This window comes from Saccostrea cucullata, unplaced genomic scaffold, assembly GCF_032062105.1.
Source record: "Saccostrea cucullata isolate Sc308-1 unplaced genomic scaffold, CSIRO_AGI_Scuc_v1 ctg7484, whole genome shotgun sequence".
Classification (NCBI taxonomy): Eukaryota; Metazoa; Mollusca; class Bivalvia; order Ostreida; family Ostreidae; genus Saccostrea; species Saccostrea cuccullata.
The window spans coordinates 13,281-41,229 of record NW_026934677.1 but is presented as its reverse complement, the minus strand read 5'-3'; the positions used below and the strand labels follow the sequence as shown (position 1 = coordinate 41,229).

General features: G+C 33.7%; 1 protein-coding gene across 1 annotated transcript; it reads right to left on the bottom strand.

Moving 5' to 3' along the window:
- Window positions 1-813: 813 nt before the first annotated feature.
- On the bottom strand, window positions 814-27,632 carry LOC134241172 (uncharacterized). Its single transcript, XM_062723250.1, has 17 exons — window positions 27,571-27,632; window positions 27,373-27,432; window positions 8,411-8,779; window positions 7,008-7,531; window positions 6,716-6,875; window positions 5,649-6,443; window positions 5,340-5,518; window positions 4,868-5,042; window positions 4,622-4,716; window positions 4,490-4,532; window positions 3,376-3,491; window positions 3,064-3,216; window positions 2,779-2,961; window positions 2,496-2,620; window positions 1,892-2,066; window positions 1,641-1,789; window positions 814-1,552 (listed from the first exon to the last, which is right to left on the bottom strand). The coding sequence occupies exons 2-17, from the start codon at window positions 27,428-27,430 to the stop codon at window positions 814-816; spliced, it is 4,038 nt and encodes a 1,345-aa protein (XP_062579234.1). The 5' UTR covers window positions 27,431-27,432; window positions 27,571-27,632.
- Between the last annotated feature and the right edge of the window lie 317 nt (window positions 27,633-27,949).

Genomic DNA, 27,949 nt, shown 5'->3' with positions numbered 1-27,949 from the left:
ACCTTTTAATATTGTGGAACAGAACTAACTTTGTTGGTGGAAGTATATAATTCAAAACAATGATGTCTACCCTGATTGCGGGGATTGCATTGTGAATATACTGGCTTTAAGTTATCCACAACAGCGGTTAATTATTTTGGAATTTGCGGTGGCTTATTATCATAATCAGCTCATATACTGCATTATATGTTTATATGTATGGCATTTAGTGTTTTTTCATATAATCATTTATGTCTGTCTGCCTACCACTCACAATTAGAAATAGAACAACTCCTCCATAAAGATAAAATAGGTCATTTATTGAATATAAATGACAATAAACAAATAAAATACATACAATAGCCTGTTGCATGAAATACACAGTATGCTCAATCAAAAAGCATGCAACTAGGCTAACAGTCCTACTAAAATAAATACAAGATTGCATGAACATATTCTGCATCTGCTAAATAAGTTATGTACAACATGTAAATGTATATGTTTAAGTAAAAAAGTAAAAAAAATACTTGGACTAGTACATTAATGGGACTAGAAAAAACAATAACATTACATAGTGCAAAATATGTTATGGGTCATTTATAATGTAAATAAATGGCATTTTTCAACTCACATAATCTTATTTTTGTTTCTTCGTACCAAACACAGTTAAACTATTGTCAGTGGATTTACATAAATATAATTATATTATCCTTAAGTCAAATTGTAGAGCAATATGAGCGTTATCTTTGATGTAAGAAATTTTTGTTGCAATATTGTATTTAATCATTCATATAAAAGAAAAGAAAAACATTTATAAACTTCTATTCTTTATATTTACGACGGAAGAACTTTTTGGAAGCTTTGATGGAAGCAATTTGCACTGCAAGTATCGCCAGAGGTTTGCTCTTTCAAGTTCTGATATGCACCTCTCTGTCCTTCTTGTGATTTTGGCGGAAGATTCACAGCAGAAGGTTGTTGGGGAACATTTACAATACGTTCGTCTTTGTTGCTTTGTGGTATATTTGGAAGAGGAAGTACTTTACAAGAATTCACATCTGACGACCTTGTGGATTCTTTTTGATTTCCAGTGGAAGACGGTAATGGTCTTGTAGGAACAGGTGGAACAGTATCATCTACTTTTACACCTCCAAGACAGACATTCACCTTATCCTCTGCGTCAGTTTTATTACCCATCCTTGATACTGGAGGAGGTGTTCGACCAGAATTATCTTCAGTGTCTTTAACATCATTCGCTTTGACAATTGGTTTTGGACGTGTTGGTGGTGGGGGTGGTAAGTTGTGTTTACCTGTCACGTTGTCTTTATTCTCGTTGGTATTGTAATACGACGCTGGGGGTGGGGGAGGAGGTCTTCTCGGTTGAGGCAGAGGAGGAACTTCATTTGAAGAAACTTTGCCATCACCTTCCGTTGTTGCCGATTCTTTTAATTCTTTATCATCATAATCATAAATGTCCTCATATTGCTCTACATTTGGTGTTAAGTTTCCTCCCGGTTGTGCCGGTTGAGGTGGAGGTGGAAGACTCAGAACTTGTTTAGGAAGAGTCTTTCCAAGTCTAGAAAGACGAGAATATAATTTAAGATCTTTTAAAAATCATATTTTGAAAAACGAGAAAACAAATATCCAATAACAAAATAAAATACCGAATTTCAAGAATCTGAAGAATCGTTTTCATGGATGGCCTGTCAATTTTCTGATGCAAGAGACAAGGCCTGGTGACTTCCTGGTAAAACCAATCCGGGCACTTGACCTGCTTTTCTGGGATATATCCCTCTATTAAATGCTGAAGAATCTGATTCAAAATAAAATGAAAAGCAGCAGTTTATTATTTTCCTGTTTATGCTTTTTAGATTAAAAGAATGAAAATTTATGTGTAAGACAAAAATCTTTATACCTTTTCCGATTCTTGGTAGTTGAATGGTACACAAAGCAGTTCTCGTTCTTCGTCCTGATCATACACAACTCCTTCTTGTCCAAAAGCAGACATGACCTCCCATGTGATCATTCCAAATGCATACACATCACTTTCTTTAGAATAAAGACCAGCTTTAATTGCCTCTATTGGGAGCCTACATTTACATGTAAAATTATTTCAAAGATTAAAATCTAGAGGTGCTGTGAGCAATAAGCTCAGTAAATGATACCCCCCCCCCCGCCTCCCATAGGTATATAATGGCAGCGTCCATGTTTTCTGTGGAAAACCAAAAATGTGTGTCGGATCAAAAAGTAAAATAGGAGGTGCACAATGGCAATATGTAATAAAGATTCTATATGAAAGTTTCACCAAATTTCATTCAGTGGTATGAGAGGAGTTGCGAATAAGAGATGGGTACGTACCCCAAAGCGTAACAGACGGACGGACATACCGATCACTATATACCCTCCCGCTTTTCAAGCGGGGGGGTACAAAATATTTATATATAAATTTAATATTCAGCTTTCTTCCAAGAGTAACGTGTATTGCTCAAGTAGACCATATATATATCAAGAAGACTAACCATTGTATTCCTTCTGTGTCTTCCATTTTTTCGACTTTGATCTGCTCCAGGTGTGTGTCGAACTCAGACGACGCTATCACCCGATATTTACCAAATTTGGGCACCACTATAGTTTGTTCTCGTTTCTACAGTACAGAATTATGTTTTAAGATAGTTCTTTACTTTTGGTTTTATTTTAATTTAGAAAAATTAAGAAACCTTCAAAAAATGATTTTTATCACCAATCTTGAAAAATATTCACTAAATATAGTGAAACATTTAGAAAAAAAAAAAAAAACTTTACTTTTGTTTCTAAAATCCAGACGTTCTTAGCTCTAAGACATCGAAAAATCCATCCAGCTGTATGAAAAGAGTCGATGTGATTGGCCAGTTCATACAGAAGTTCAATATATGGACCAATCATTTGACCCCGTTCTTTGTGAAGGACTATATCAAGAAGGTGTGTGGATCTAGGGAATTTGTAGTGCTAAAAAATACACAAGTAATGATTCACAAAATTCATTAAAAGAAAGTTCAATTGAACATTTATAAAACAATTTTGCTGATAAAACTTCTGTGTATGACTTACCAACTGTTTAGAACCGTCTGCTGACACGCTTTTGGTCGGCGGCCAAGGTTCTACACACATCTTACTGCTGTCGATTTCCTTCAGTCTGTTATATGTAAATTTCAAAAAGTCTTCACTTACTTTTTCCATCACTTTCATCATGCTTGTTCTGTCCTGTATTATATTTAGAAAAAAAATTAAGTTGAAGTATGAGACAATCAAATAAAATAGGAATTGAGAAAAAATCACATTTTAGCACTTGTAAAACATCACAGCATGGGACGTTAGTATTGCTAAAAAGATTTGTACATTTGGAAATACAGAATCAGTAACCTCAGTCTCGATCTTGTAATATTCGTCAGAGGATATTTCCATGACTTTGACTCCACTTTGTTCTTTCAATTTGTTGTTGTTTTCCGCTACTTCCAATGCAAATACGGTAACGGGATCTAAATATACAAACTGAATATGAACAAAAAATGTCCCAATTAAATATACTTTGAACAGAATATTTTTAAACAATGCAATAATATTTTAGGGCATTTCAATATCACATTTTAACGTATAACAAAATTCCTGCAGAATCGTAGGCTACAATAAGTAATACGGTACTGTGGATCAGCCAGTGTAGATGAACAACAAAGTATATAAAATAGTTATAGCTTCTTAAAAATAATCACAGAAGGAAAAACCAATCTGACATTTCTCAAAGGTATTTCAAACATTTTTATTATTACTTTGCATTTTATATAATTTCCTCACATATATTTTCTGTTTTCCTTTGAGAACTCGACTGGAACGAGTGGTTTTCAAATTTCTACGTAGGTATGTATTCTTGGGACCCGTATTCTTTTATTTTCTTGAGAAATACTGGATGAAGACATTGAAAGTAAGGATGTTCTCAATAAAAAGTAACGAATTCTCCGTTGAATCATTTTAAATCACGGGAACATAATTTCGTGGGGAACTAATAGAGAACGATAATTATTGTACATATGGATCTCATTAGTAGAAAAGTTTTACGAAATCCATGACCATTGGTCCATCACGAACAATGATGATTTTACACAGTATCCAACGTTAAGAATATCAAAATGCCCCCTTTTCCATTCCGGCTGACGACACCTTTTAATTTCATGTTCCAAATTTTTACATATGAAATTTACTTTTCATAAACATTTTAATTCCCTGATAGAAACCATGAAAAAATAATTTAGTGAAAGAAGATATTGGGAAGATTAAAGGAAAAATCTGAGTTTTTACAAGATGAACACTGATGTAGAATCATCTACCATCGTCATTGTGGACTGACACATATTTTTGCAAGCGTTGAGAAAAGTCTCAAAATATGATTTTTTGTTAAACGTAATGAAAGCACATGCAATCGGTTGACGTGCATGTAGATTGTTTTCAAGATTGTGTTATCTGATTCTACAAAGGATGGTACCTTCATCAAGCTCTCTGAATCTGCGGATTGACTTCGGAATTCCCTGAAAGGTAATAAAAATATATTCCCAGTAATTAATCAATTTATGTTCCAATGTCACTTAATGAACTGTGAAGAGAGAAAAGAGCTTACTCTTTCAAATACAGAATTGGCCTTGATCTGCCTTTCTGTCAAGGGTGGTATTTCATACACCTTTGCGTGTGTTCCCTCTACTCCAGAATATGTATCTGAAAATCACAAGAAAAAGCCAGAAATTAGAAAGGTTACACAATTTTTCAAAACATAAAAAAATCAACGATGGTGCAGATTCTTCACATATTTGAGATTCGGAAATTTTCATATCGTTCTTGAACGTTGTAAACAATGGTACAAGAATACCGTATAAGGTATAGCTTCCCTCTCCGCTGATATTGCTAGAGATGTCCAGTAATCTCTCTCGCAGTGCCTCCAGTTTTAGCCTCTGTTCTGGGATTGTTGCCAGCCCTTCTAAAATTAAACCTTGGACCCTTCTAGGCCGGTTAAATCCTTGGGGTTTAAGATGAGTAAAGACAATCTGGAAATGATAACAATGATGAAATATGAAAAAGAATCCAACTCAAAAGTCAATACAAAATGGGCGCGAAAGAAACAAGGACTTCCAAATGCATTAGAGGTGGGATTATGTTCCATAAAGGAGTAAGTATCTCCTGTCAACCAGTCACTCCCACCAAGTGCTCTTTTAATCAATAGTGGAAAAAGTGTTAAATACGTTTCAATGGTATTGATTTTACATATGTAGTAAAAATTTGTCATTTAAAATTTTCTAAAAGCTTTATATTAGTTCTCAGTCAGATCTGAACAATCTGTTTACATTTGTAATCATATCGTCAATATCGGAGTCGCTGACGTCCGAGTATGGCCACGCTGCATAGTTAAGTATTTCGTCTGCTAAAATGTTGACAGACCACACATCACTGTATATACTGTAATGCCCTTCCAGAAGACTTTCGGGGGCCGCCCACCGTATCGGAACGCCTTCAAAATCCAGATCTAGCAAAAGATCCATGAACAAAGTAATATTAGTATTCAAATCCAAACTATCTTACCTATTACGTAAAAGGGGAGTCCATTGATTTGAAAGATGAGAAATGAAGGTTGCATTCCCATTAGCATGACTTACCTATAAGACCACTTACTATTCCATCGCTTGGAAAATCTGAGGGTTTTGCTGCCATCTCAAAGTTTTTCAACTTGAGAAAATAGCCATTGTCTGTTGTGGCGCAGCAATATGATGACGTCGTGATATCCCTGATGAGACAACCACAGCTATGAACATACAAGACTGCCTCCACTGCCTGCACTATCATCTTAATGAGATTCTCAATGGGAATTATCTTTCCTTTGTCTCTTGCCTCCAGGAGGCGTCTTTGTAAGTTGTCTCCAGGAAGTCTCTCTTTGATATAAAACTTCGGTAAGGTTTGGTTGAATGCAAGAAGCCTGGCTACGTTTTTGTGAATGTCTTTGGACTCTATTTCTTTCAATACTTCCAGTTCATTTTCTAAGTTTTCTTGTCTAGCTAAATTTAGGCTTGTGTTGAATTGGGACGAAGTATTATCATATAGCTCCACATCTCTGACTTCATCTGCGAAAGATTCCAAAAAACATGTGATGGATGCATCCACGTTACAAAATAAACATTGTTTACGTTCATAACTGTTGTTCAGTGGTAACTCTGTCGTGGAAAGGTCAAACACAAATCCATAATTTTTTAGCAAATTTTGCACGTGATCTTTGATGGCTTCTTTTGAACTAACTGTCCCTTTTCTCTTTGCAATTTCTCTGTATCTAGACCGTATTCTTTCATTGTGGTGAAAAAGCAAACTCTTTGACACACTGAATCCACTCGAGTGAAAATGCTCTCCATTCAATATCGACAACAACTGATTTTCGCATTTTTCGAGCATTTCCAATTTCACTAGAATTAAAAAAGAAACAAACATAAGTTTAAGAATCAACATCAAACCATTAAATGGTTAACTCAAGTATTTCTTTTTCACTTTACAAAAAGATCATTTTCAATCTTCTCTTATTTATAAGTTTACAGACTTTGTGAAGATAAGGAAGGGTAAAAAATTGATTGCTTTAAATTTAGATTTAATGCATTACAATTTAAATATATATCACGAAGGATTGTATTGATCTAAATACCAGTATAATAATCATAGAAATATAAGCCAGTAACATTACCATCAGGGTGCTCTTCTTGTAGTATACGAACAATAAATAGACCAAGGAGTCTGTGATGCCATTTCACCACCCCCTCCTCATCATTAGAAACGTCCATAAACGAAGCCAGGCCTACCATCTTCTGCACCCCTGTGTGAAATTTCGACTGCTGTCGCAATACCTGGACACAAAAAAACACTATATTAAAATAATTTGACTTCCTACTACATCTTCAAAAATACATGCATATAGTATATTCTCTCACTTCTAAAATGCTGATTCTTTACAGTGAATAATTATTGATCAGAAATACCAGATTTCCAGTATGAAAAACCACCGCCAGTCCCTCGATACAAATGTGGCTGTCTTCTCTGTTGAAGTCAGGAAGCAAATCGTTCACATCCTCCCCCATCAGCAGACTTTCATCCAAATCTACCTCCTCTAGATCAAAAATACACTTCGCTGTTTTGGCAAAAACCTGAACATCGGGATCACTCCTCTCAAACACACGCTTGCTTCTTGATTGAATAGTGGTTATTGTGTTTTTAATACAGGCAATCCATTGGTCCACTGCTTCAATGGCTCGTAAGTAAATGAAACAATTGAAAATGATTCCGAGTTGGATCAGAGAATGGAAATTGGAGAATGTTTTCTTTGTTTCTGCGATAACAGTGAATAGCTGAGCAGTGCCACTTTGGTATATTATCTTCATCTCATTGGTGGAGAAATTCTTCTGATCAGCACCCACTATCAAATTTGTTAGTTCATTGATGCAAAGATGTCTAACCAGTTTATTTTTGCAAGAAAGAATATTGAAAACTTCTTCGTAAAGTTGTTCTGTGTTATATACTTGTCATATCTTGTTCAACTTCAGTAGAAGATCTGTCCATTTATATACTTTCATCATATCTTGTTCATTATAAAAAAAAAAACTTCAACAATTTTAAAACTTATTATTCTTCAAGAGGATTTGTCCATTTTTTGTTTTTGTACATATTTATAATAATAATTACTAATATCATGATAGCCCACTTTTACAGTTATCTGATACAGTCCTGTATTAAAAAGCATGAATAAATAATAAAGTAAACAATAATCAACTTATTAATCTTAAAGAGGATTTGTAGCATGTTTCTTTTTGTTTTTGTACTTGTAAGGTAATAATTAAGACAGTATCATGATTAGAAACTCAGTAGTCAAAATAACATAAATGTCCTACAAGTAGACAAAATATATGATAATTTTCGACATAGTTTCTGAAAGGTGTCATAATATATATCTGAAAAGTCGACACAAATTATTCAATTTACTACGTAAGACCGGACGCATATACATGTATTGACTTGTCAGATTTTAGATTAATTTTTCAGTTTTTATGTAGACTTGCCAGATAATTGTCAGATAACAAACAGACTTACTGAAATTTAGATATGTTTGAATCTACACTACATGAGTTTAATTTTTCCTTGCCCAGTTGTTCTGGAGAAGAAGATTTTTAAAGATTTTTCCTATATATTCCTATATAAAACTTTGATCGGCCATTTTGGCCCCACCCTACCCCCGGGGGTCATGATAATGTTGAATTGTCAGTTCCTTATCTGAACTTACTATATCCCATTAAAGACTTGAAAATATGTTGTCAGCAGGAGGGACATGATTATTCAACAAGTTGTAGTACTTAGAACTATTTAACATTGAAAAAAGCATTCACAGTACCTTGCGAGGAGAAGAAAAATTTGCTTATCATTGGGCTGTTGCTGTCTTTCTGATATGCTGTAAATTTCTGGGCATCCAGAAATGTGTCCTCCCAGTTTGTATCCTTTTTCTTGACTCTCTGGACGGGGTATCCAGACGCATACCCATACTCCTCGTCATCCAAATCCTCCATTCGTCTGTTGCAAGAGACATGTTGTAGCGGCAGATCCACGATTGAATCTTTGTTGAATATCTTTCCTGTAGTTCGGCTCTTTCTAGGATGCTTTGGAATTGGCGTACACGGTAATAGAGGCGTATATATTGAAGAACTAGGATTGGATGTTGGATCGATGACATCATAGTCTGGCTCGCTGGTTGATGGAGGTGGATCTGGATAAAACTACAGTAATAAATCTAATGCAATGAAATAGGGATTTTATATCTATAATAAATATTGTCAATTCCCATGTCGTCTGACTGAGTTTTTGTCTTTTGCTGAAAGTTTGGGATATTAATTTTTGTCGATCTGTCTGTCCGTCTATCTGTGTCTCTGTAACGCTTTCATTTCCACGCAATATCTCAAGAAGCATTTGAGCTTTTACAGTGAACTTTTGCACAAAACTTCCCTATGGTCTAGGGATTATCCCTTTTGATTTTGAGGACAACGATCAAAGTCATAAATACGAAAATACTGTCTACTTTAACACTTTCATTTCCACGCAATATCTCGAGAGGCGTTGAGCTTTTGCAATGACATTTTATACCACAACTCCCTATGGCCTAAGGATGAACCCTATTGATTTTGAGTTCAAAAGGTCAAGGTTTATGTCCTACATTCATACATTTTATGCGTAATGCGTGTAAAACTTTCATTTTCGGGTGATATTCCAAGAAGCTTTTGAGATAAATTGCAATTAAATCTTATACCACAACGCCTTAGCCCCATCGAATTTGACCAACCCCCTCCCACGACAGCACATTCTCTTCTTTAAGCCTTCCTCAGAGGACACAGATTCTCTGAATTAGCTTATTAACTCTGTAATTGTTTTTTTAACTTTAATTACTGAATAAAGGAAGCTCTTAACACTAACAGAACCTGCTACTTGGACATGGAGAAAAAGCACAAGATATGACAATCTATTGTCAACGGCCTCCCATTTCCTTAAAAAATTAAATGGAAATAAAACTGGAGATGAATAAATTATCTTTTAGATAAGAACCTAAAATAACTAAAACTAGATGTTCCCCAAACGCTCCCCAACTCCCTTTTTGTGCCTATTTCCTGTAAGACATTTTTAAAATATGATCATTATCGAAGAATTTCATCAAAGAATTATAAAAGCTACAATGATATCAACTATATGTCATTTAATGCATTGTACGTGCAAGCACGTGCTTGAACATGCAAGATGATCATGACATGTTGTCTAAACTATTAACATATCTATATTTCCTGAGAATCAATAAAAAAAATCTTTAAAATATGCATGTTACTGTTTTTCAAATATATAGGTCATTTTGCTTATTTTGCGCTCACGTGCATGCATGAGTGTTCGTGCATTCAATTTTGATTGTACCATAATGTAGGAATCCAGTAAACCTATTCATATTCTAAATTTCATCCCATTTAGCTGAAAACTAAGAAAGTAATAGGCATTTAAAGTTTCAGCCAATCAGATTGCAGCAAATGTGCATACGCATGTTTTCATGATAAATCATATATCATGCTGTAGATCTTCATAATGTATGACCATGTTTTAAATTTCAAAGGATTTTAAAAAAACAAGAAATATATTAAGACTTTAGCTTTAGCCAATCAGAGCGAAGCGCGCTTGCATTTTTGTTAGATCTTGCTATTTTGACCATGTCATCACGTCTATACTACTAATATATACTTAAACTATGAGTTTTAAAGCATAAAAATTACAGAAAAGTTACGACTATATCTATTATATTGGTCATTTCACGTGTTGCACGTGCGTTCTTTTGCAAGCACCTGCGCGCAAAATGACCTTCTTTCGGCAAATCTACATATGATGCCTACTGACCCTTAAAATGTTTCACCTTAGTCGGGTGTGTAGTTTACAAGATCAGTCGCGGACAAAATTGTCCCAGAAAGAACAAAAACTAGAAAATCTGCTATTGCAAGCAATAGCGTATGTCGCCCCGAACATGACAAGACTTTCATATTTCGTATCATTAAAACAATACACATTAGCTAATCTTGGACAACCATCAATTCGTATCAGTCCTTTCAGTACTTTAACTATCAATTTCGATCAGCCCTTTCAGTACTTTGATTTAAAAATTGAAATAAAAGAATTTTCACTTTCCCCCTGTTTCCATGGCAACTACTGACGATTTGCAATTTTTAAATGCAACAAGCACAATTAAAGATACTAATCAATAAATCAATAAAGTTTCATGACGAATATCCAAGGGACCAGAGGGAACACTCTCGGACAAAATTCGTCGCTTTTTGCAGGTTTCCATGGCAATGGTAGCCATTTTGAAACTGAATGACCATGGGTGAGTTCGCGTCTCGGCCGCGACTGACCTAAGTTGATAAAAAATGGGTAGCACCTGTTCCTTCGCCATGCGCTCGACACTTTGAAGTGAAAGTTGCGGGTCCTTCGGAAGAGACCTTAAAAACCGAGGCCCTGTGTCAGCAACAGGCGTTGGCACGATAAAGATCCCTCACTTCTCAATGGCCCTGAGTGCCGAGTAAAGGTCAAAATTTGAAGCCCTACACCGACATACGGTGACGTCTCAATATGAGTGAAAAATTCTCGAGAGGGACGTTAAACAATATACAATCAATCAATCAATCTTTTGAGGAAAGTTTCAGGAAGATTGTCCCAGCCAACTCCGAGAAACAGCCTGGAGAACAAAAACACGCGTACAATCGCAATATGTCCTCCCCGACTTCGTTTGGGGCGACATAATAATAGTGAAAAAAACAGAGTAAAACAATATGTTACCCAACTTCGTTTGGGAAACATAAATAGCACAAAAATGTTTCAGTTGTGTGTTAGTTTGTGCCGGGGGTAGCAGTTTCCTACCAACGCGGGTTTGTTGAGGCAACACACGGATCAGAATTCGGCGAATTAACACTTTTTTTTATAATATGGAAGGATGTGGAGATAACGAACAATATTCAATCTCAAAGTCTGTAAAACAATACAAAATAGGAGCAGAGAAAACACGGACCTCCGAAACATCAGAGGTGGGATCAGGTGTCATCACTGAAAGAAAAACCTAGTGAATTTAATTAGGTGTTTCGTAAAGCGTTGGTCGTGATTAGTAAACTTAAAGTTTACTGGTTAAGATAGTGAGTTGTGGAGCAGGGGTCGTATAGCTACTGAGATACCTAGTGAAAGTTACTCATCAGTTCTAAATTTACTAATCTTATCTAGTAAATATACCAATATCTGGTAAAACTACTGTTAAGGTTGTTATTGTATGGACAGTGAATCTACTAGTTTTCTTCGTGACATTAACTAGTTATTTTTTTTACAGTGATGGAGGAGTGAGCATCCCCTGCTGACCGGTCACACCCGCCGTGTGCTCCTTGTCATGATCAGGAAATAACCGAAAAATCCATCGTCAATTCAGTGTATAAATAAAGGACTAACAATTGGTATGAAAAAGTCAGTCAGCATTTGACTCAATGATAATTGTCCTTGCTGACAAGGGCATTGTATCGACCATAGAACTTAAACGAGACTGCTGATATTCTTGTTTCATCAACTTGCTTGTCAATAATTTACCTCGTTTTATACATAGAGCATGCTCCTTCGGATGAGACCGTATAAACCGAGGTCCCGTGTCGCAGTAGGTACTGCCACGAAAAAGATCCCTCACTGCTCAATGGCCCTGAGTGTCGAGTATAGGACAAAGCAGATCTCCACTGGTACGTGGTGGCGTCTCCATGTGAGTGAAAAATTCTCGAGAGGGACGTTAAACAATATACAATCAATCAATCAACCAAAACATAAATTTGTAAAGATGGAAAGTTTGCCTCCTAAAATACCTGGAAAGTGCTGCTAGAATCCCGAGTAAATCATGGTTTTACGAAAAATCTCGGTTCATATGTATAAAATTCAAAACATCAGGTAAGGTTTCGACCGAAGGTGTGGAATAATTATTTCGCTGACAAGACAGTGGAATTCTAGCAGCGCTTTTTCGGCAAAATAGATGTTTTTCAATTATATTATTTACTTAATTTAAAGAAATTATTTAACTCCGGGGTAATGCTGTTCTGATAGCTTTTTATCAAGGGCAATTTTGCTGTTAATAGAAGTCACGTGATGCGGTGGTTGTGGTGCACGTCTTCACGTTAGACAGTCTTTTATCTTTATTTAAGAGATAATACTAGTTTACGTTTATTAGCGGTTTTGGTAAATAATCAAACTTAATTTTCTTTAAAAAGTCTAAATTTCCCGAGAAATAACTTATATGCTTCTTTAACATACACGCGCGCGATTCTCCTTAAACCAAAATTGTTAAATGACATTATTTCAGATTTCCGATAAGCTAATTCCTCAAAATTACAACATCCGCCGTGGTATAAATTTGTATTCATGAATATTTTTTGAATGCTGACTAATATTTCTGACCAATCAGCGTCGATCAATTCTCCATCCAAAATTATATTTAGCAAGCAACAAGATTGCCTTTTACACAGCTTTAAAATACTTTTTGCAAGCATATAAATGTGAGTTCCATTATAATGCAACCTGTAAAAACACTGTTATGATCAAGGAAACTCCATATATGTATTTGATGCACTTTTCATAACTGATCAACACATTACATAACAACCCACACTATACGTTGAACTACACAGTTAGCCTTGTCAAATGGGTTTTTGCCTCATTAATATGCATGTTTCTAAAAAGCACGTACACTACAATTGATGGAATAACTTCCAGAAACACTCTTCGTGTCCTATTTAAAGATCAAACATCTTTTCTCAATTTCGTTTAGAATGCACTGTTTTGATTATTTTAAAGCTTGTCACCTAGCGGTGAAGGGCTTAGCAAAACAACTGCTGCCACCGAGTAATGTTGCAAGCTAGGACAAATACGATTAAAGATTGAAAAGAATGCATTTATTTCTATAAATGTAAAGTAGTAGCGGGTTTCTTGATAACAGACTATTTCCTTGTGTAAAAACATTTGTGTTGCTCATACTGAATTTTTTAAAAAAAACTTCGACAACAAACTGTGTTTGTTTCTCCGATGTACTGAAATACAAAACCGGAAGCGGACAGATGCAGGTTGGTGGCATAAAAAAGGTAGCCAAGTGGACGTGATACAGTTTCTTTTTTAAATGCCTGCCAAAATTTGATTAAAAGTAACCCATTATTTTCTCTTAGTAACGGAAAAATTCCTTAGCAACGCATCACACGACCAAAAGTTTGCTATATATACAAGATATAAAATTTGCTATATAAACAAGATCATAATGCGACCAATAGGTATAATGAAATTCCGTGAATGAGATGTTAACTCATATTTGATTTATTTCAACTTTAAAATAGCTTGACAATTATTAATGGGATGCCTTTCTTATCATTTTGAATTTCAAATTATATCATAAGCTTAAAATTTCGAAGTCTCAATGCATGTTAACTTTAGAATTACGAGAGATAAACCAATTCGCGAAGATTAATTTTCGCGATCAAGCCTTTTTGGGCCTGTTGTCAATAGACTTTTACATTATAAAAACCGGTTCGCGGCGAGAAATATTCGCAATGACGAGGCTCTCGCGAACTTCGCGATAAAAATTGGTTTAAAGTATACTGATAAACTTCTTAATTATTTTATTATACCGATACAAACGTGATATTATTACCATAACCATAGAAAGTAAAAATGCGTATTTCCATCCTGGACTTTTAGTTTATAAAAATTAAAGAAATTATTGGGTTTTAAAAGTGCAGCCATCTGGGAACAATCCTTATAAAATTAATAGATTTACCGATTATTTTTCAGAAAGGGATCTAAATTCGCTTATATTCTAAGTACTGTATCAAAAACACCTTTAAAAGATGGGAAGTATTAATTTTGAGGAAGGTTTAAACTCGATGTTTTCATGGATTTGCTATTTTGTAGCAACTTCATTTCCCTGCGATTGCTTTCCCTGATTTTTTTTTCCTGACATTCTTTTTCATTTTCGACATATTTCACCTTTATTTCACTCTTCTTTTTGCTTTTTAAATACCGTCCAATTTTGTTATCATTGCCGTCCAAATAATACATTATCAGACTGGTAAATATAAAATACATGGTTACTGTCTTGAAATATAAGCGATATTTGGGCGAGGGTAAGAAAACGTGAAAGAGGGCGAGGCTTGCCGAGCCCTCTTACGTTTTTGACCCGAGCCCAAATATCGCTTATATTTCAAGACAGTTATCATATATTTTGTTTATCCTGGAACAAAATTTTACATTTGAACGTCCGAAACAAGCTATTTCCGACAGCTTTAGGCACATCTCTGCAGTTGAAACTATGACGCCATGGCGTAAACATTGCAATATACGTGACGTCATAATGCTTTTAGAACGTCGGAATACATGCACGAGGCTTTATTAGGGCAGTGACCGGATAAAGCTTTGGTTTATTAGGTTACCTTTATTAGGTCAATGCAAGGGGTAGTTGCAGGATAATTATTATTATCGGACGCCTACATGCAAGAATAACAGCATGAAGTCACAGCAATGTTTTAGGCAATGGATATATGCCGAATAATGTTCTATATGTAAAATTATCAGACTGTTTGAGGCCCGTTAGGGCCGAGAACTGTCTGATAATTTTACATATAAAATAGTATGAGGCATATATCTCACTTAAAACATTGCCTTTCAAATGTCTAAAAGTTACCTGGAGGAGTCCGATAATAACACAATGGGAGTTCTGGCATCCATTGTCTTCTACCCGTCTGATAAGTAGATAAAAGAAATGAGACACTAAATGCAGTGAGTGAACTCTCGTTTCATTTCATTCATTCAATGGCAGTCGTTTAGCTAAGCAGGACAGGGGTCCGGTGGTGAAGGATGTTTTTTTTTATTATTTTGGAACATTTTTTATTCATTATGTGCATAAATGGACATTGATAGTCATACATTTGGGTAAATCATTACCATCTCCATGAAAAGGAAAAAAGAGATACTTTAGTGCGGATTATTATCCTGAAGTTTTAGTTTATAAAATGGAAATTCTCAGCTTTTAATTGCAGCTATCAGGGAGCAAACCTAATATTAAAATTAGATTTGCAGACTCTTTTTCAAAAATGGATTTAAATTCGCTTAACCATAGTGCTGTATCAAAAACTTTAATATGGAGGAAGGTTAAAAGAAAAATTCCAATGATTTGCTATTTTCTTGCAATTGCTTTCCCTGAATTGTTTCAATAACATTCTTTTGGCTTCTTGACATGTTTAATCTTTATTTCAATCTTCTTTTTGTTTCTTAAATGCCGTCCGATTTTAAATTTGTCATCATTGCCTTCCGATGATATATTATCGGACTGGTAATTATTATTATCGGACGCTACTGTTCAGTTCAGTTCAGTTCTTTATTCCGTGGGACGTTCATCCCATAAGCATCATAAGTACAACATTGTATTTATCAATTACATACATAATTCAATAACATGTTATAAACTTACCAACTAGTAATACATACATTTTATTAAGGTCTTCCGTTTCCAACGGAAGACCTTCTACTCATTCTGATGATTAAGATTATTCTTATTATTCTTTTTTTTTTCCTTTTCCTAGACGCCAACTTCGAGGCCTCATATTTCACTCATTTCTCGATGGATTTTCCTCAAATTTTTAGAGTTGATAGACGTTACTAAACTCTATCAGAATGTTATCTAAAATTTCAAAAAGTCACTTCCGGTTTTGAGTTATTTCCCTTTAAACGAAAATTTATAGGCTTTCGTTTCCAGACAAAGGCTCAGAGACGGCTAAAGCTGGAGCAAAAATTCTACTGATTTTAGATAATAGAAGGATTGAAGTTGTGCATAGTGGTTTTTGTTTTTCGATTTCTCTATTCAAGATGGTGCTATATAGGGGTCAAAAATTAGAACGCCTAAAAGAGCGAAAATTTACACATATTTTGCTTTTTATCTTCTAAATTAAAAATATTTTGTTAAAACATATAGAACAAAATTTGTGCAGAATTACAAGATCTTTTGAATGATATCTCGAAAAAAGGGCTGACCCCTAAATTAAGGGATCTAGAGGGGCCAAAAGTTTTTTCCAGATATCTCAAAAAGTGTTGAGAATTTGTTATACATCCAGGAAGCAATGTTGTTCAAAATGTCAAGTTTAATCTAATGAAGTCGTCAAAATGCATCCGGCGACGTCACTTCCGGTCAAACCGGAAGTAGTCAGAAAATGCATATTTTTGCTGTTCTTGACAAGTTTTTGGGTAACATATATCACAAGAAGCACAAAACTTAATTTTCTGTCCATCGACATCACTTCCGGTCAAACCGGAAGTTGCCAAAAATAGCTTATCATGTAAGGTTTTGATGCAAAATTGAAATTATAAAGTGACTGGAGACGACCTAAGCTTATTGCTTTCTTTTTGCTGACGTCACTTCCAGTCAAAACAGGAAGGAAGACCTTCTCGTTGCTTTGCAACGAGCTTTGCTCTAGTTATATAGCTAATTGATTTAAACATTCCATTCGTAATTTATTAGCATGATATATATATTTCCCTAACTTATTTACATCTTTGGTATTTGTACTACAGAATAATTGTATTAACTTGAAGACACTTGGTCTTCGGGAGTAGTAATGTTTGATGAACTTGTTTCTTAAATCGTGAAAAACTGGACAAATGAATAAAAAATGAAATTCCTCTTCAATATCATTTAAATTACAGATAAATTTTTAGACAGCGAGAACAAAGGCATGACGTCACAGGAATTTTACATATAGAATAGAATGAACATATGTCTTCCTTAAAACATTGCTTTTAAATGTCCATAAGTTCCTGGAGGAGTCCGATATGGGCGTATCGGCATCAATTGTATTTTACTCCACCAATAAGTAAACAAAAGAAATAAGACCGTAAAAAACTGAGTAAAATCTTTTTTGCATTTTATTTATTCAATGGCAGTCGTTTAGCTAAGCAGGACAGGGGTGAGGCGGTGAAGGATTTTCTTCTTATTTTGGAAAATTGTTGTTAATTATTTGCATAAATTGACATTGATACAGACATAATTTGGGTGATATTATTACCATCACCATGGTTTCTAAACGTATTTAACTTTTATTTTACCCCTCTTTTGGTTTTTTTAATACCGTCCGATTTTTTTTTATCACTGCCATCCGATAGTATATTATCGGACTGGTAAATATCATTATCCTGCAACTACCCCTTGCATTGACCTAATAAAGGTAACCTAATAAACCAAAGCTTTATCCGGTCATGCCCTAATAAAGCCTCGTGCATGTATTCCGACCTTCTAAAAGCATTGTGACGTCATGCATACTGCAATGTTTATGCCATGACGTCATAGTTTTAACTGTAGAGATATGCCTAAATCTGTCGTAAATAGCTAGTTTTGGACGTTCAAATGTAAAACATATGTTGCAGGATAAACAAAATACATGATAACTGTCTTGAAATATAAACGATATTTATGCTCGGGTCGAAAACGTAAAAGGGCTCGGTAAGCTTCGCCCTCTATCACGTTTTCTTACCCTCGCCCACATATCGCTTAAATATTTCAAGACCATAACTATGTATTTTGAATTTATCGGACGGCTAAAGGTACAATTTTTAGACTGCAAGAACAAATGCATGAAGAAAATGTTTTAACTTGGAATAAGCTTTTGAAGCAGGGATTAGCTTACTTGACTAATGCATGGGGATTTGTCCATTCAAAATGATTTCTAGGGAATTAGCAACATCTCATGATATAATGTTATATAACATATTATGAATAAATCAATAGAGGTATAATATTAATTATTCTGCAGAAACTAGTGATGGAATTCCCTAGCTGGTATATCCTACGGAAACCACTCTGAAACATGATTATATAGATAAGTTTCCATGTTATTTTCAATTTGTTTCTCATTTTGTAATAAAGCATTTTTTACCAAATGATTCTATAATTTGTGCATTTGTTCATTTCACCAATTTTGAATATATTTGTATACCTAATTCATAGCTTTAAGAGGAGAAAAACTAAATGAGACCGTAAAAAAATTTAGAATTTCCTTTTTTAGTGACCACTGCGTTATTTATGCAACGTTTGGAGAAGAAGCCATCAACGATAACAGTGTATCACCAGGTTTTAGTCAAAATCCAGGACTTCGTGTATGTCAACATCACAACTTGAATTAATCTGCCATGTTAACTGACCTTGATAGGTTTTATTTTGGGACAGCCAATGAGATTGAGGATCTATAGGGAGCGGATTACTTTGGAATTCCCTATTACAATCTTAAATATCGCTATTTACGAAAAAAGTAATACATGGAATGATTGTATTTATCAATGTTTAGTGATACAATTTATAAACACCGACACTTGCTTAATTGAGTTATTCCTAAGAAGAAGGTATGGTTTCCATACAAATTTTGCCCTGGGATTTTCTAAAAAATGAAACTGGTGTAAAAGATGAAAACTCATGTTTTTTAAATAATTGAAATTCAATGCAGAAAAATTATACAAGTCATTTTTCTTACATGTGTTTTTAAATGCTAATTATGACGTCATAAACTTGTGCATTTTCCCGTATTTTCTTAAAAAGTTGCAGAAGACACCAATTTTCAATGGAATTTTCTTTCAGATAACATGGTCCACAGCCGTCGCCCACAAATATCTTGAGATATGTGATTTGTTATTGAATTTTGCACAAAATATCAAAAAAATAACGTGGGCTACGGCTGTGGACACTGTTTTCTAAAGGAAAATCACCCTTGAAATGTGGCATTTTGAGGCTTTTTCTGTTGAAAATAGAGAAATGCTGCACATTAATGACGTCTGATTGCAAAATGGTAAACCTTCATGCCATATTTTTTCCTGATTTATCAAAGTCATTTATTTAACTAATATTTAAGCCAGTTTCAAAACTTTTTGATGTCATCACATTTTTAGGGCGCAATAAAGCTAAAACCATACCGTCTTCTTTCTAGCGCAAGTCTCAGGACCTCACAAGTGAATATCATGGCTGCTGAGTAGAGCGACAGTTAAACAAGAAGATTTAATTTACATGGTATTCGCTTTTAACGGTGTATGTTGTTGACAGCGAAAAAAGAATTTCATCTTATTGAAAGTAAGTTGAATGTAAAAACAATTTACATGTATTTTGCCTGCATTCACCTGTATTTAAAAAATTTTTTTTGCACCATTACGAAGATGCTGTGTAATTGTAGCCCTCTCCAGAATACATCAGATTAAAAAAAAATCGGAGAGGACTTCATTATTATTTTTTATATAATTGTCACTGCAATAAATAGAAATTTCCTTCTTAAATCTTATTTACATGTACATATACAAAAGTATTTAATAAATCTTGTAAAAATTAGGTCTTACTGCTTTTTACTGTCTTAATGACAATCAAAATAAAACATTGATCCTTCAGAAAAAAAATGCATGTTATAAAAGAGAGGTAATAAAATCAAGGAATTTGAAAATATAATTCTGTCAAAGATACAGTATGGGTGATGACATTGGACTAAAGGGAGACTATAAATTCCCTTTAAAAGGCATTTATACAAAAATTCCTACCTTACACTTGATTTAAACACTGCATACCATACACCCAAGGTGTGAGGTGAGCTGTGAGCAGCAGTGGCTCAAGAACATGTACCGGTACATATATTTCAGACAAATACACGGAGGCTGTATTGATCTTGAACTTTTTTTAACAGAGGAATGATTAATATTAACCTTTCACACAGAAACTTTATAAATAGTTCAAGATCACCGCATATTTTAATTCATAATAAAATATATTGAGATAATAAAGAGTATTCAAGTTCAAATGTCCATTAAAACAATTCAAATCAGGAGCAGAACAAACATGGACCTCTAAACACCAGAAGTTGGATTAGGTGCCATAGAGGAGTGAATATCCCCTGTCGACTGGTCACATCCACTCTGTGCTCTTTGTTATGAAATAAGTGAATAATAATCTATGGACAATTCAGTGTGTAAATAATAGCCTAACAATTAGTATGACAATAAAAGATATGGGTAACCCCATATCCAAAGATATTCGACTTTTAGATATAACAGTGCGTAATTACTTCTATAAAAAAAACTGTACTGTCTTGTTATGGAACTGGTGTAAAGTTCATGAGTCCGCAGAATTGCTGCCCCAGTCTCCTAGCAAACTGTGCACATACCTGTGCCTGTTAGACCAGTTAGCCTTGGTCTACACACGTGTGATGAAATTGTCATACGCATCCAGCGAGCTCGGAGAAACAGGTTTGTTTTGCCGAGAAGTTACGATGGCGCTGGGTCCGGTGTTTTATAACCATTCTGGATTAAGAATTCTACCTTTTAATTTACTTGCATTTTAACACGAAAATATAGGCCAAGTTCATCACTGTAGCTTGGCATTTGGCAAGAATATAACGCTTTACTTGCGTAGAAATCGAGTGAACTCTTTTTCTTTACAAATGAAACATTTAACTTTATATTTCATTACATACCAGGAAAATCATTTAGCAACACCTGGTGAAACAGGTACAAGGTAAAATTTCTTCGACACTTGTCGTCAAATGTTTATCTTATTTCATAAAAGAAGTAATTAAACAAAGATCCGCGTCATGAAAATCATAAGTCATGAACAACAATTTCCTCCAACTTTGATTGAATTTTGAACATTATTTTATTAATCAAAAAAAAATGTAATTTATTTTTTTGCAATAACGACTCTAAATTAAGCAGTTTGAGTATTTTATGAAATTTGAGTGTTCGTCATTTCGAATAGCCATTCTGAGTAGAAAAACACATTTCAAACTTTAAACAGCAAAATTTTCCGGACTAAAGCGATAATATTAGTGTACTATTGTCATTTTTATAGTTGTACTATGCTCAGTAAGATATTCACAAATCCTTTCTCCTATTTAAACGACATTAATAAATATATAATATGAAAAAAATGAATATCCGCCATTTTGAATCGCCATTTTGACTTTTAACTTACAGCTACACCGTCATTTAGGTATATATTGAGATCCAGAGGAAAAAATACAAATCTGCAGTGTATGGATATTTGCAAATGTAAAATCCTGAACAAAGAAGAATATAGAAACAATAGCCAAATAAATCAGAGATAGTTTTTTTTTTAAGTTAAAGTAATAATTTTAGCATTCTATTATTAATTTAATAACAACAAGTTATATGATAAACGTGACGACTTTAATTTTTCTATCGTCAACTTCCTTTACTTATGCAGCAATATACCTTCATCACCTGCATACGGAGTGTATATATCTCAGTTGATTCGATATGCAAGAGCATGCACTACCTATGAGCAATTTCTAAAACGAGGTAAATTATTGACAAGCAAGTTGATGAAACAAGAATATCAGCAGTCTCGTTTAAAGTCATCATTTCGTAAGTTCTATGGTCGATACAATGACCTTGTCAGCAAATACAATTTATCATTGAGTCAAATGCTGACTGACATTTTTCATACCAATTGTTAGTCCATTATTTATACACTGAATTGACGACAGATGTATCCGTTATTTCATGACAATGAACACACGGCGAGTGTGACCGGTCAGCAGGGGATGCTCACTCCTCCATGGCATCTGATCTCACCTCTGATGTTTCGGAGGTCCGTGTTTCCTCTGCTCCTATTTTGTATTGTTTTATGGACTTTGATATTGAATACTGTTTGTTATCTCCATATCCTTCTTGCATTACACTCAATGAAATATTCATACACTAATTCTCACTTTTAAACGACATTAAGAGAAAATTAGAAAAATTAAATGTCCACCATTTTGAATCGCAATTTTGAACTCTTTAACGCCATTTTCATGAAGGCCAGCATATTTTTGTCGGATTCAGCATACTCGAAATAGGTTAAAAAGCTAAGCTGGACCAAAAAATAATTATTTGCCGTTAGAATTTATTTCTAACCTTCTTTTTAAAAAATCAGGACCAGACTATTTTAGATCTGTTTTGTTGATTTCATTAAAATTATAGAGCTTCAACAGTAACAGCTTTTTAAAAAGCTTGCCTGACTAAATTAATCAATATCTGCATGAGGAGTGATAAACCTTTTGAGCAATACTTTTGTGGGTTTAAAATATGTCCTTACTTTATATCATAAAAACCTTGTGTAAATGAAATCCTTGATTTTATTTAACTTACAGAAGAAACATCTCTACACGGCATAATAAAGAATAAAGAGTTGTTATTCTGTTGGGGGGGGGGGGGTCTGCAAGTGGAGTGATCTGTCCTTGGATCTAAATTGAAAGCTACATTGCACCTATCATTATATAATATCTGTACATATGTAATCATGCATTGTAAAGATTTTAAAAGATGGATATAATTAAAAATACACATTTTGTTGGAGTGAATTTATTTCACTGAAGTTAACAGTAGTAATGTGTGTTCATTAAATTTTTTTTCTTAAAAAGGAGGAGGGGGTGGGGTAGTGCCACTATCATATAAGAAAATTCAATATTTAGGCCTTTGTGTGTAGAAAAATCCAAGATTTTGTACTGGTTTCTTATCTATTGTGTGCATCTGAAACGGGGATACAAATGTTCATGCATCTGGAAACCATCACTTGTTGAACTGCGTTGTTTATTATTGGACTAGTCCATTTATGTAGTAATTTAGAAAACAACCGCGGGATCGGAAAACAAATTAGAAAAAAAATCATTTCTTTAGTGTTGCTTGTTCCTATACTGATGTATACGATATGTTACTTAAACAATTAAAAGAATGAGATAAAATCTATAGATAGAATTTCTGAAATATTAGATGGAGGTTAATTTTATAGAAGTTAGCACACCCATACACACAATGGAACAATCCAAGGAAAAGACACGAGCTTACTAAGTGACATTTGGCGCGAAAAGGGCGATTCACCCATTTCGTAGAATATAAATGGACTGATCCAGTTGTATAGAAATGCAGAAAAAAAGATACACGGACATGTTGAAACGGTGAATCACAAATCCCAATTGATTCATGCAAAAAGATTAAAGGAAGTAAACACTTAAGTATTTTGCATCAGTAATATCATTCTTTTTTCTGAAAACTGTTTCTTTTAAAATGCAGGTAAAGAATTCCAATGTAAATCAGCTTGCACAAAATCTAGCTCTCTAGGTATGATCTATTGGTTTCGGATCTTGCAAATATCAATCCTTATACAGCCTGACGTCGTGACGTCAGGCAATGACAATGGCGGGGGGTTTCATTTAGTGAGCTCATTGCCTTCATATGAAATAACCACAGCATAACAGTGTGATAGTGGTAGTTTTATGCTATTTAAAATATTATGATATTCAAATGTATCATTTATTGACTATATATTTATGAATATGTCACAACTGATTTTAAACTGAATTAATTAATGCATCTATTCAATAAAACAGTAATTTATGAAATAAAATGATTAAATGAATCAAACTACAATGTAATGGAAATAAAATAAACAATTAATAAAACTTTGGATCCACCCATGCTTCTTTTAGTACACCTGTAATAAGGGTACACGATCATGAATAGTATTCATCCTACTACAATTTCATTTGTCTAAAATATACCTCCAAATTCCTGACATTCAGACAAAGACACTTTACAGCTTGACTATGTATGAGTATACATTCCATTGTACACGAATCTCAATTTAAGGAAATCTGATTGACTGTTTTAAAGAAACTGTAAGTATCATATAATTTACTTTTTAAAATACACGTAGTACTGTATAACTTAAAATCAAATACATTGATATTCATAATTTCTAACTTCTGAAATTAATAAATCGAATACAAGATTTTTGGAGCGAGATATTAAATTCATATTGCAGAGTCCAGTTTTTTTTATATTTACTGTATATACTCTATTGCATCTGAAAGAATCTTGGGGTCAGCTTTGTTCCACAAATACGTACCAATTTATATATTTTTTAACTACAAGTTTACTATTTATTCTGAGAATTGCAAATATGAAATTAAATAATAATTTCTATTCACTACACTGTCAACATAAAGAAGCTATATGCATATTTATTATAAATTATACATGTTTTTCATGGCATTTTATAAAAACTCTGATTCAAGGGGAATAACTCGTAAATTCCTCAAATGCTATGTATTGATGTTTTATGATTTGTTATAATAAGAAATGACTATTGTTGTATTATGATTGAATATGTATTGTATTTTCAGAGCTATTTCTTTTATGATGACTCCACAAATAAAACAACAAGTAAAACAAACCCGCAGGTGGTTTTGATCATCAACTACGCCTGTAGCAATGCAACAAAGCACCGTCTTCATATGAAATAACCAAATCATAATATAATAAAGCACCATCTTCATATTAAATAACCACAGTATAATATAATTAAGCACCATCTTCATATTAAATAACCACAGTATAATATAATTAAGCACCATCTTCTGATAAAAATGCCACATAAGGCAGATATGGCGTTCCATAAGAACTTGTAAGGTAAACGTAAAAAAGAGGACACGTAAGGTTTCATTAAAGGACAACATGTACAAAAATTATTTTTAAAAATTATAGCTCCAAAACAATGTGAGGTATAAAGTTAAACTTTTATAGTTTACAAATATATAACTGTTTAAAAGATATATAGAAATTATCGCTTGAAAACAAATATTTCAAAAAAATTATCAAGAAAATATATATTAAAAAATCGCATATTTTAAAAAAAATTGACCTGTTTATTTCTGTACTTTTTGTGAAAACCATCATTGCAGAAATAATATATTTCTATCAATAAAGGGCAAGTTGGACGTGAATGGTCTTTGAATGGCTCTTATTCAAAGCATGACATGTATACAGACAAGACCACCACCTATTAAATCCGCCATATAAAATTTACTTTTGCTTTCAAATTTAAACATTTTGACACAATAAACATGGAGAACAACTTTCCAGAAGATATTAAAGTCTCATTTACCCTTCACTGATAAACATTTTCTTTTTCTGCAATGATGGCTTTCTCTAAAAGCATTGGTTTAATTAGGTGTATTTATTAAAATTTAGGCACTTTTTTATTAAATTTTTCTCGATAAATATTGTTAATTAGGATTTGTTATGAAATGGTATTTTCTATCTTTCAATCAATGATATATTTATAAGCTGTAAAAGTTTGAACTTTATTCACCACATAGTTTTGGAGCTAAAAATTAATTTTTGGAGATTTTGATCTTTGATAAAACGATACCATGTCTTCCATGCCAAAGCGATCCGTCAAAATTAAGACGAAACCATGAACAGAGTATAAAAGAGAAATCAGGGCGGAAACAGAGAGACAATCATTTTTGAAAATTGTCTTTAAATAAATGAAATGCCAGTCTCTGACATTATCATTGAAATGCACACCGCAACATTAAAAACTCAAATTATAAAAATGAGAGAAAAGAAGACATTTGACAACGCAGAGGCTTAAATGATCTTGAGTGATAGAGGAGAGCGACATTATCTATTGTTATTTGATGTAAGAAAATAAAGATGGTTTTTTTTAATAGCTTCGAAGGCAACGGAAAAAGTACTAGAAAGCAATTGAATAGTTAGTGGTTTCCAGTGTATTCCTTGAATATTGTGTAAACTAACTCCAAATTTGGAAAAGCCAACTGCAGGAAATTTAAAATTAATAACCAAAGTGTCGACATGTTAATTTCCACCGGCCACTATTCCAAATGTCTTCTAAAATATCAGTTTTTATGTACATGATTGAGTCGGGAATTCATTCGTACATTAATTGATAAAGTAAAAACAAAAATGTACAACAATTTTTATCTTTTAAATCTATTTGGCCATCATAATAATGTATTAGTAGTGACGGATAAGTATCAGTAGTTTTAGAAATAAAATGGCTCAAAATGATAATTCGTTAAAATTCTCCTATAACTCCAATGATAGAGCGCATAAATACGATTTAAAAGCATAGAAAATGGTTTAGAATTTCTTAAAAATGCAGTGATACAAACATGCCAGTAGGTTTAAACTTTTAATTTCTAGATGCATTTCTTTAGTTTAAATGTTAAATCCTTTCTGATAAAATTTGAGTTAGCGACAAATACGTTCTATAAGGTCATTTAGATCTTGGCCTAGATTTTTAGCATGCGCCCAGATCGATAGATCCAAGGCGTATATTGTTTTTATCCTGTCTGTTGTCTGCCTGTTTGATTGTTTGTTTGTTTGTCTCGAACTTTACCCTTCACATAGCTTTTGAACCATGAAAGATAGAGACTTCGTATTTGGTATGCATACTCTACTACTTAGGCTCTTTCAAATGACACCAAGTTCAATGACCTTGTGACCTTATCTGTGGCCTATATGCTAAAAATAGCTTTTTTCTGCAAACTTTAACCTTCGCCATAACTTTTGAACCATAAAAGATAGAGACTTCATATTTGGTATGCATACTCAACTAATTTAATGCTTTCAAATGACACCAAGGTCTGTGACCTTGACTGTGACCTATATGCTAAAAATAGCTTTTTTTGAGCCCTCACTATAACTTTTGAACAATGAAAGATAGAGACTTCATATTTTGTACGCGTAATCTACTAATCAACCTCTTTCAAATGAAACCAAGGTCAATGACCTTGTGACCTTGACTGTGAACTTAATGCTAAAAAAAGCTTTTACCACATTTTGTTGCCGCCGGGCGCATAGTATTTCACAAACACATCTTGTTTTTTTAATTACACAATCTGATAAATGGACACTCCATAAACATGACGATTTTTTTTTAAAAAGTATACATACCCTCGCTTTTGTCCACCTTTGGTTTTGGTTTCTTTTTAAAAATTATTTTTTTAAACATGTCTGAAAATAACGGATAAAAGTGAATCAAATTTGTTCAATTTCAAAATAACTTTTCGCGACAAATGATAGAGCAGGTTTTTTTAACAAACAAAAACGCATCTACAAACAAAATAATACGAAGTCACAAGGTGTACTTACCAAAATTGTTTATAAATTCTTTTTACCTCCGCTAAAAAGGCTTTCTTTCAGGGTAAGTTAGATAGATAAACTCCGGAATTCCAATCTGTCACATAATCCTACAGCGAATTACGACATAGCATAAGTTTTCAATAGATTACGTGATAGCTCAGTAGGGTATTTACGATAAAGCGCATTAAAGTGGTCAAATTTGGATCATTCTCTACAAGGCGGTTTTGCAGCCTACAATGACTACAAATTTCCAGATAGTATTTTTTTCTCTCCTAAAATTGCATTAATCAGTAGGCTTATCTTCAAATTTAACGACATTGGATCCTGATATTTAAAGTCTTAAACATTTTTGTCAAGTATAGTTTTAGTTTCTACATACATAGCTTAA

Coding starts and splice junctions, on each gene's coding strand:
- LOC134241172 (XM_062723250.1), bottom strand. CDS start 27,430: ATGTTTAAAAAAATAATTTTTAAAAAGAAACCAAAACCAAAGGTGGAC. Junction 2,067..2,495: donor GACACAGAAGGAATACAATG/GTTAGTCTTCTT, acceptor ATGTAAATGTAG/GCTCCCAATAGAGGCAATTA. Junction 1,553..1,640: donor CTTCAGATTCTTGAAATTCG/GTATTTTATTTT, acceptor TCGTCTTTCTAG/ACTTGGAAAGACTCTTCCTA.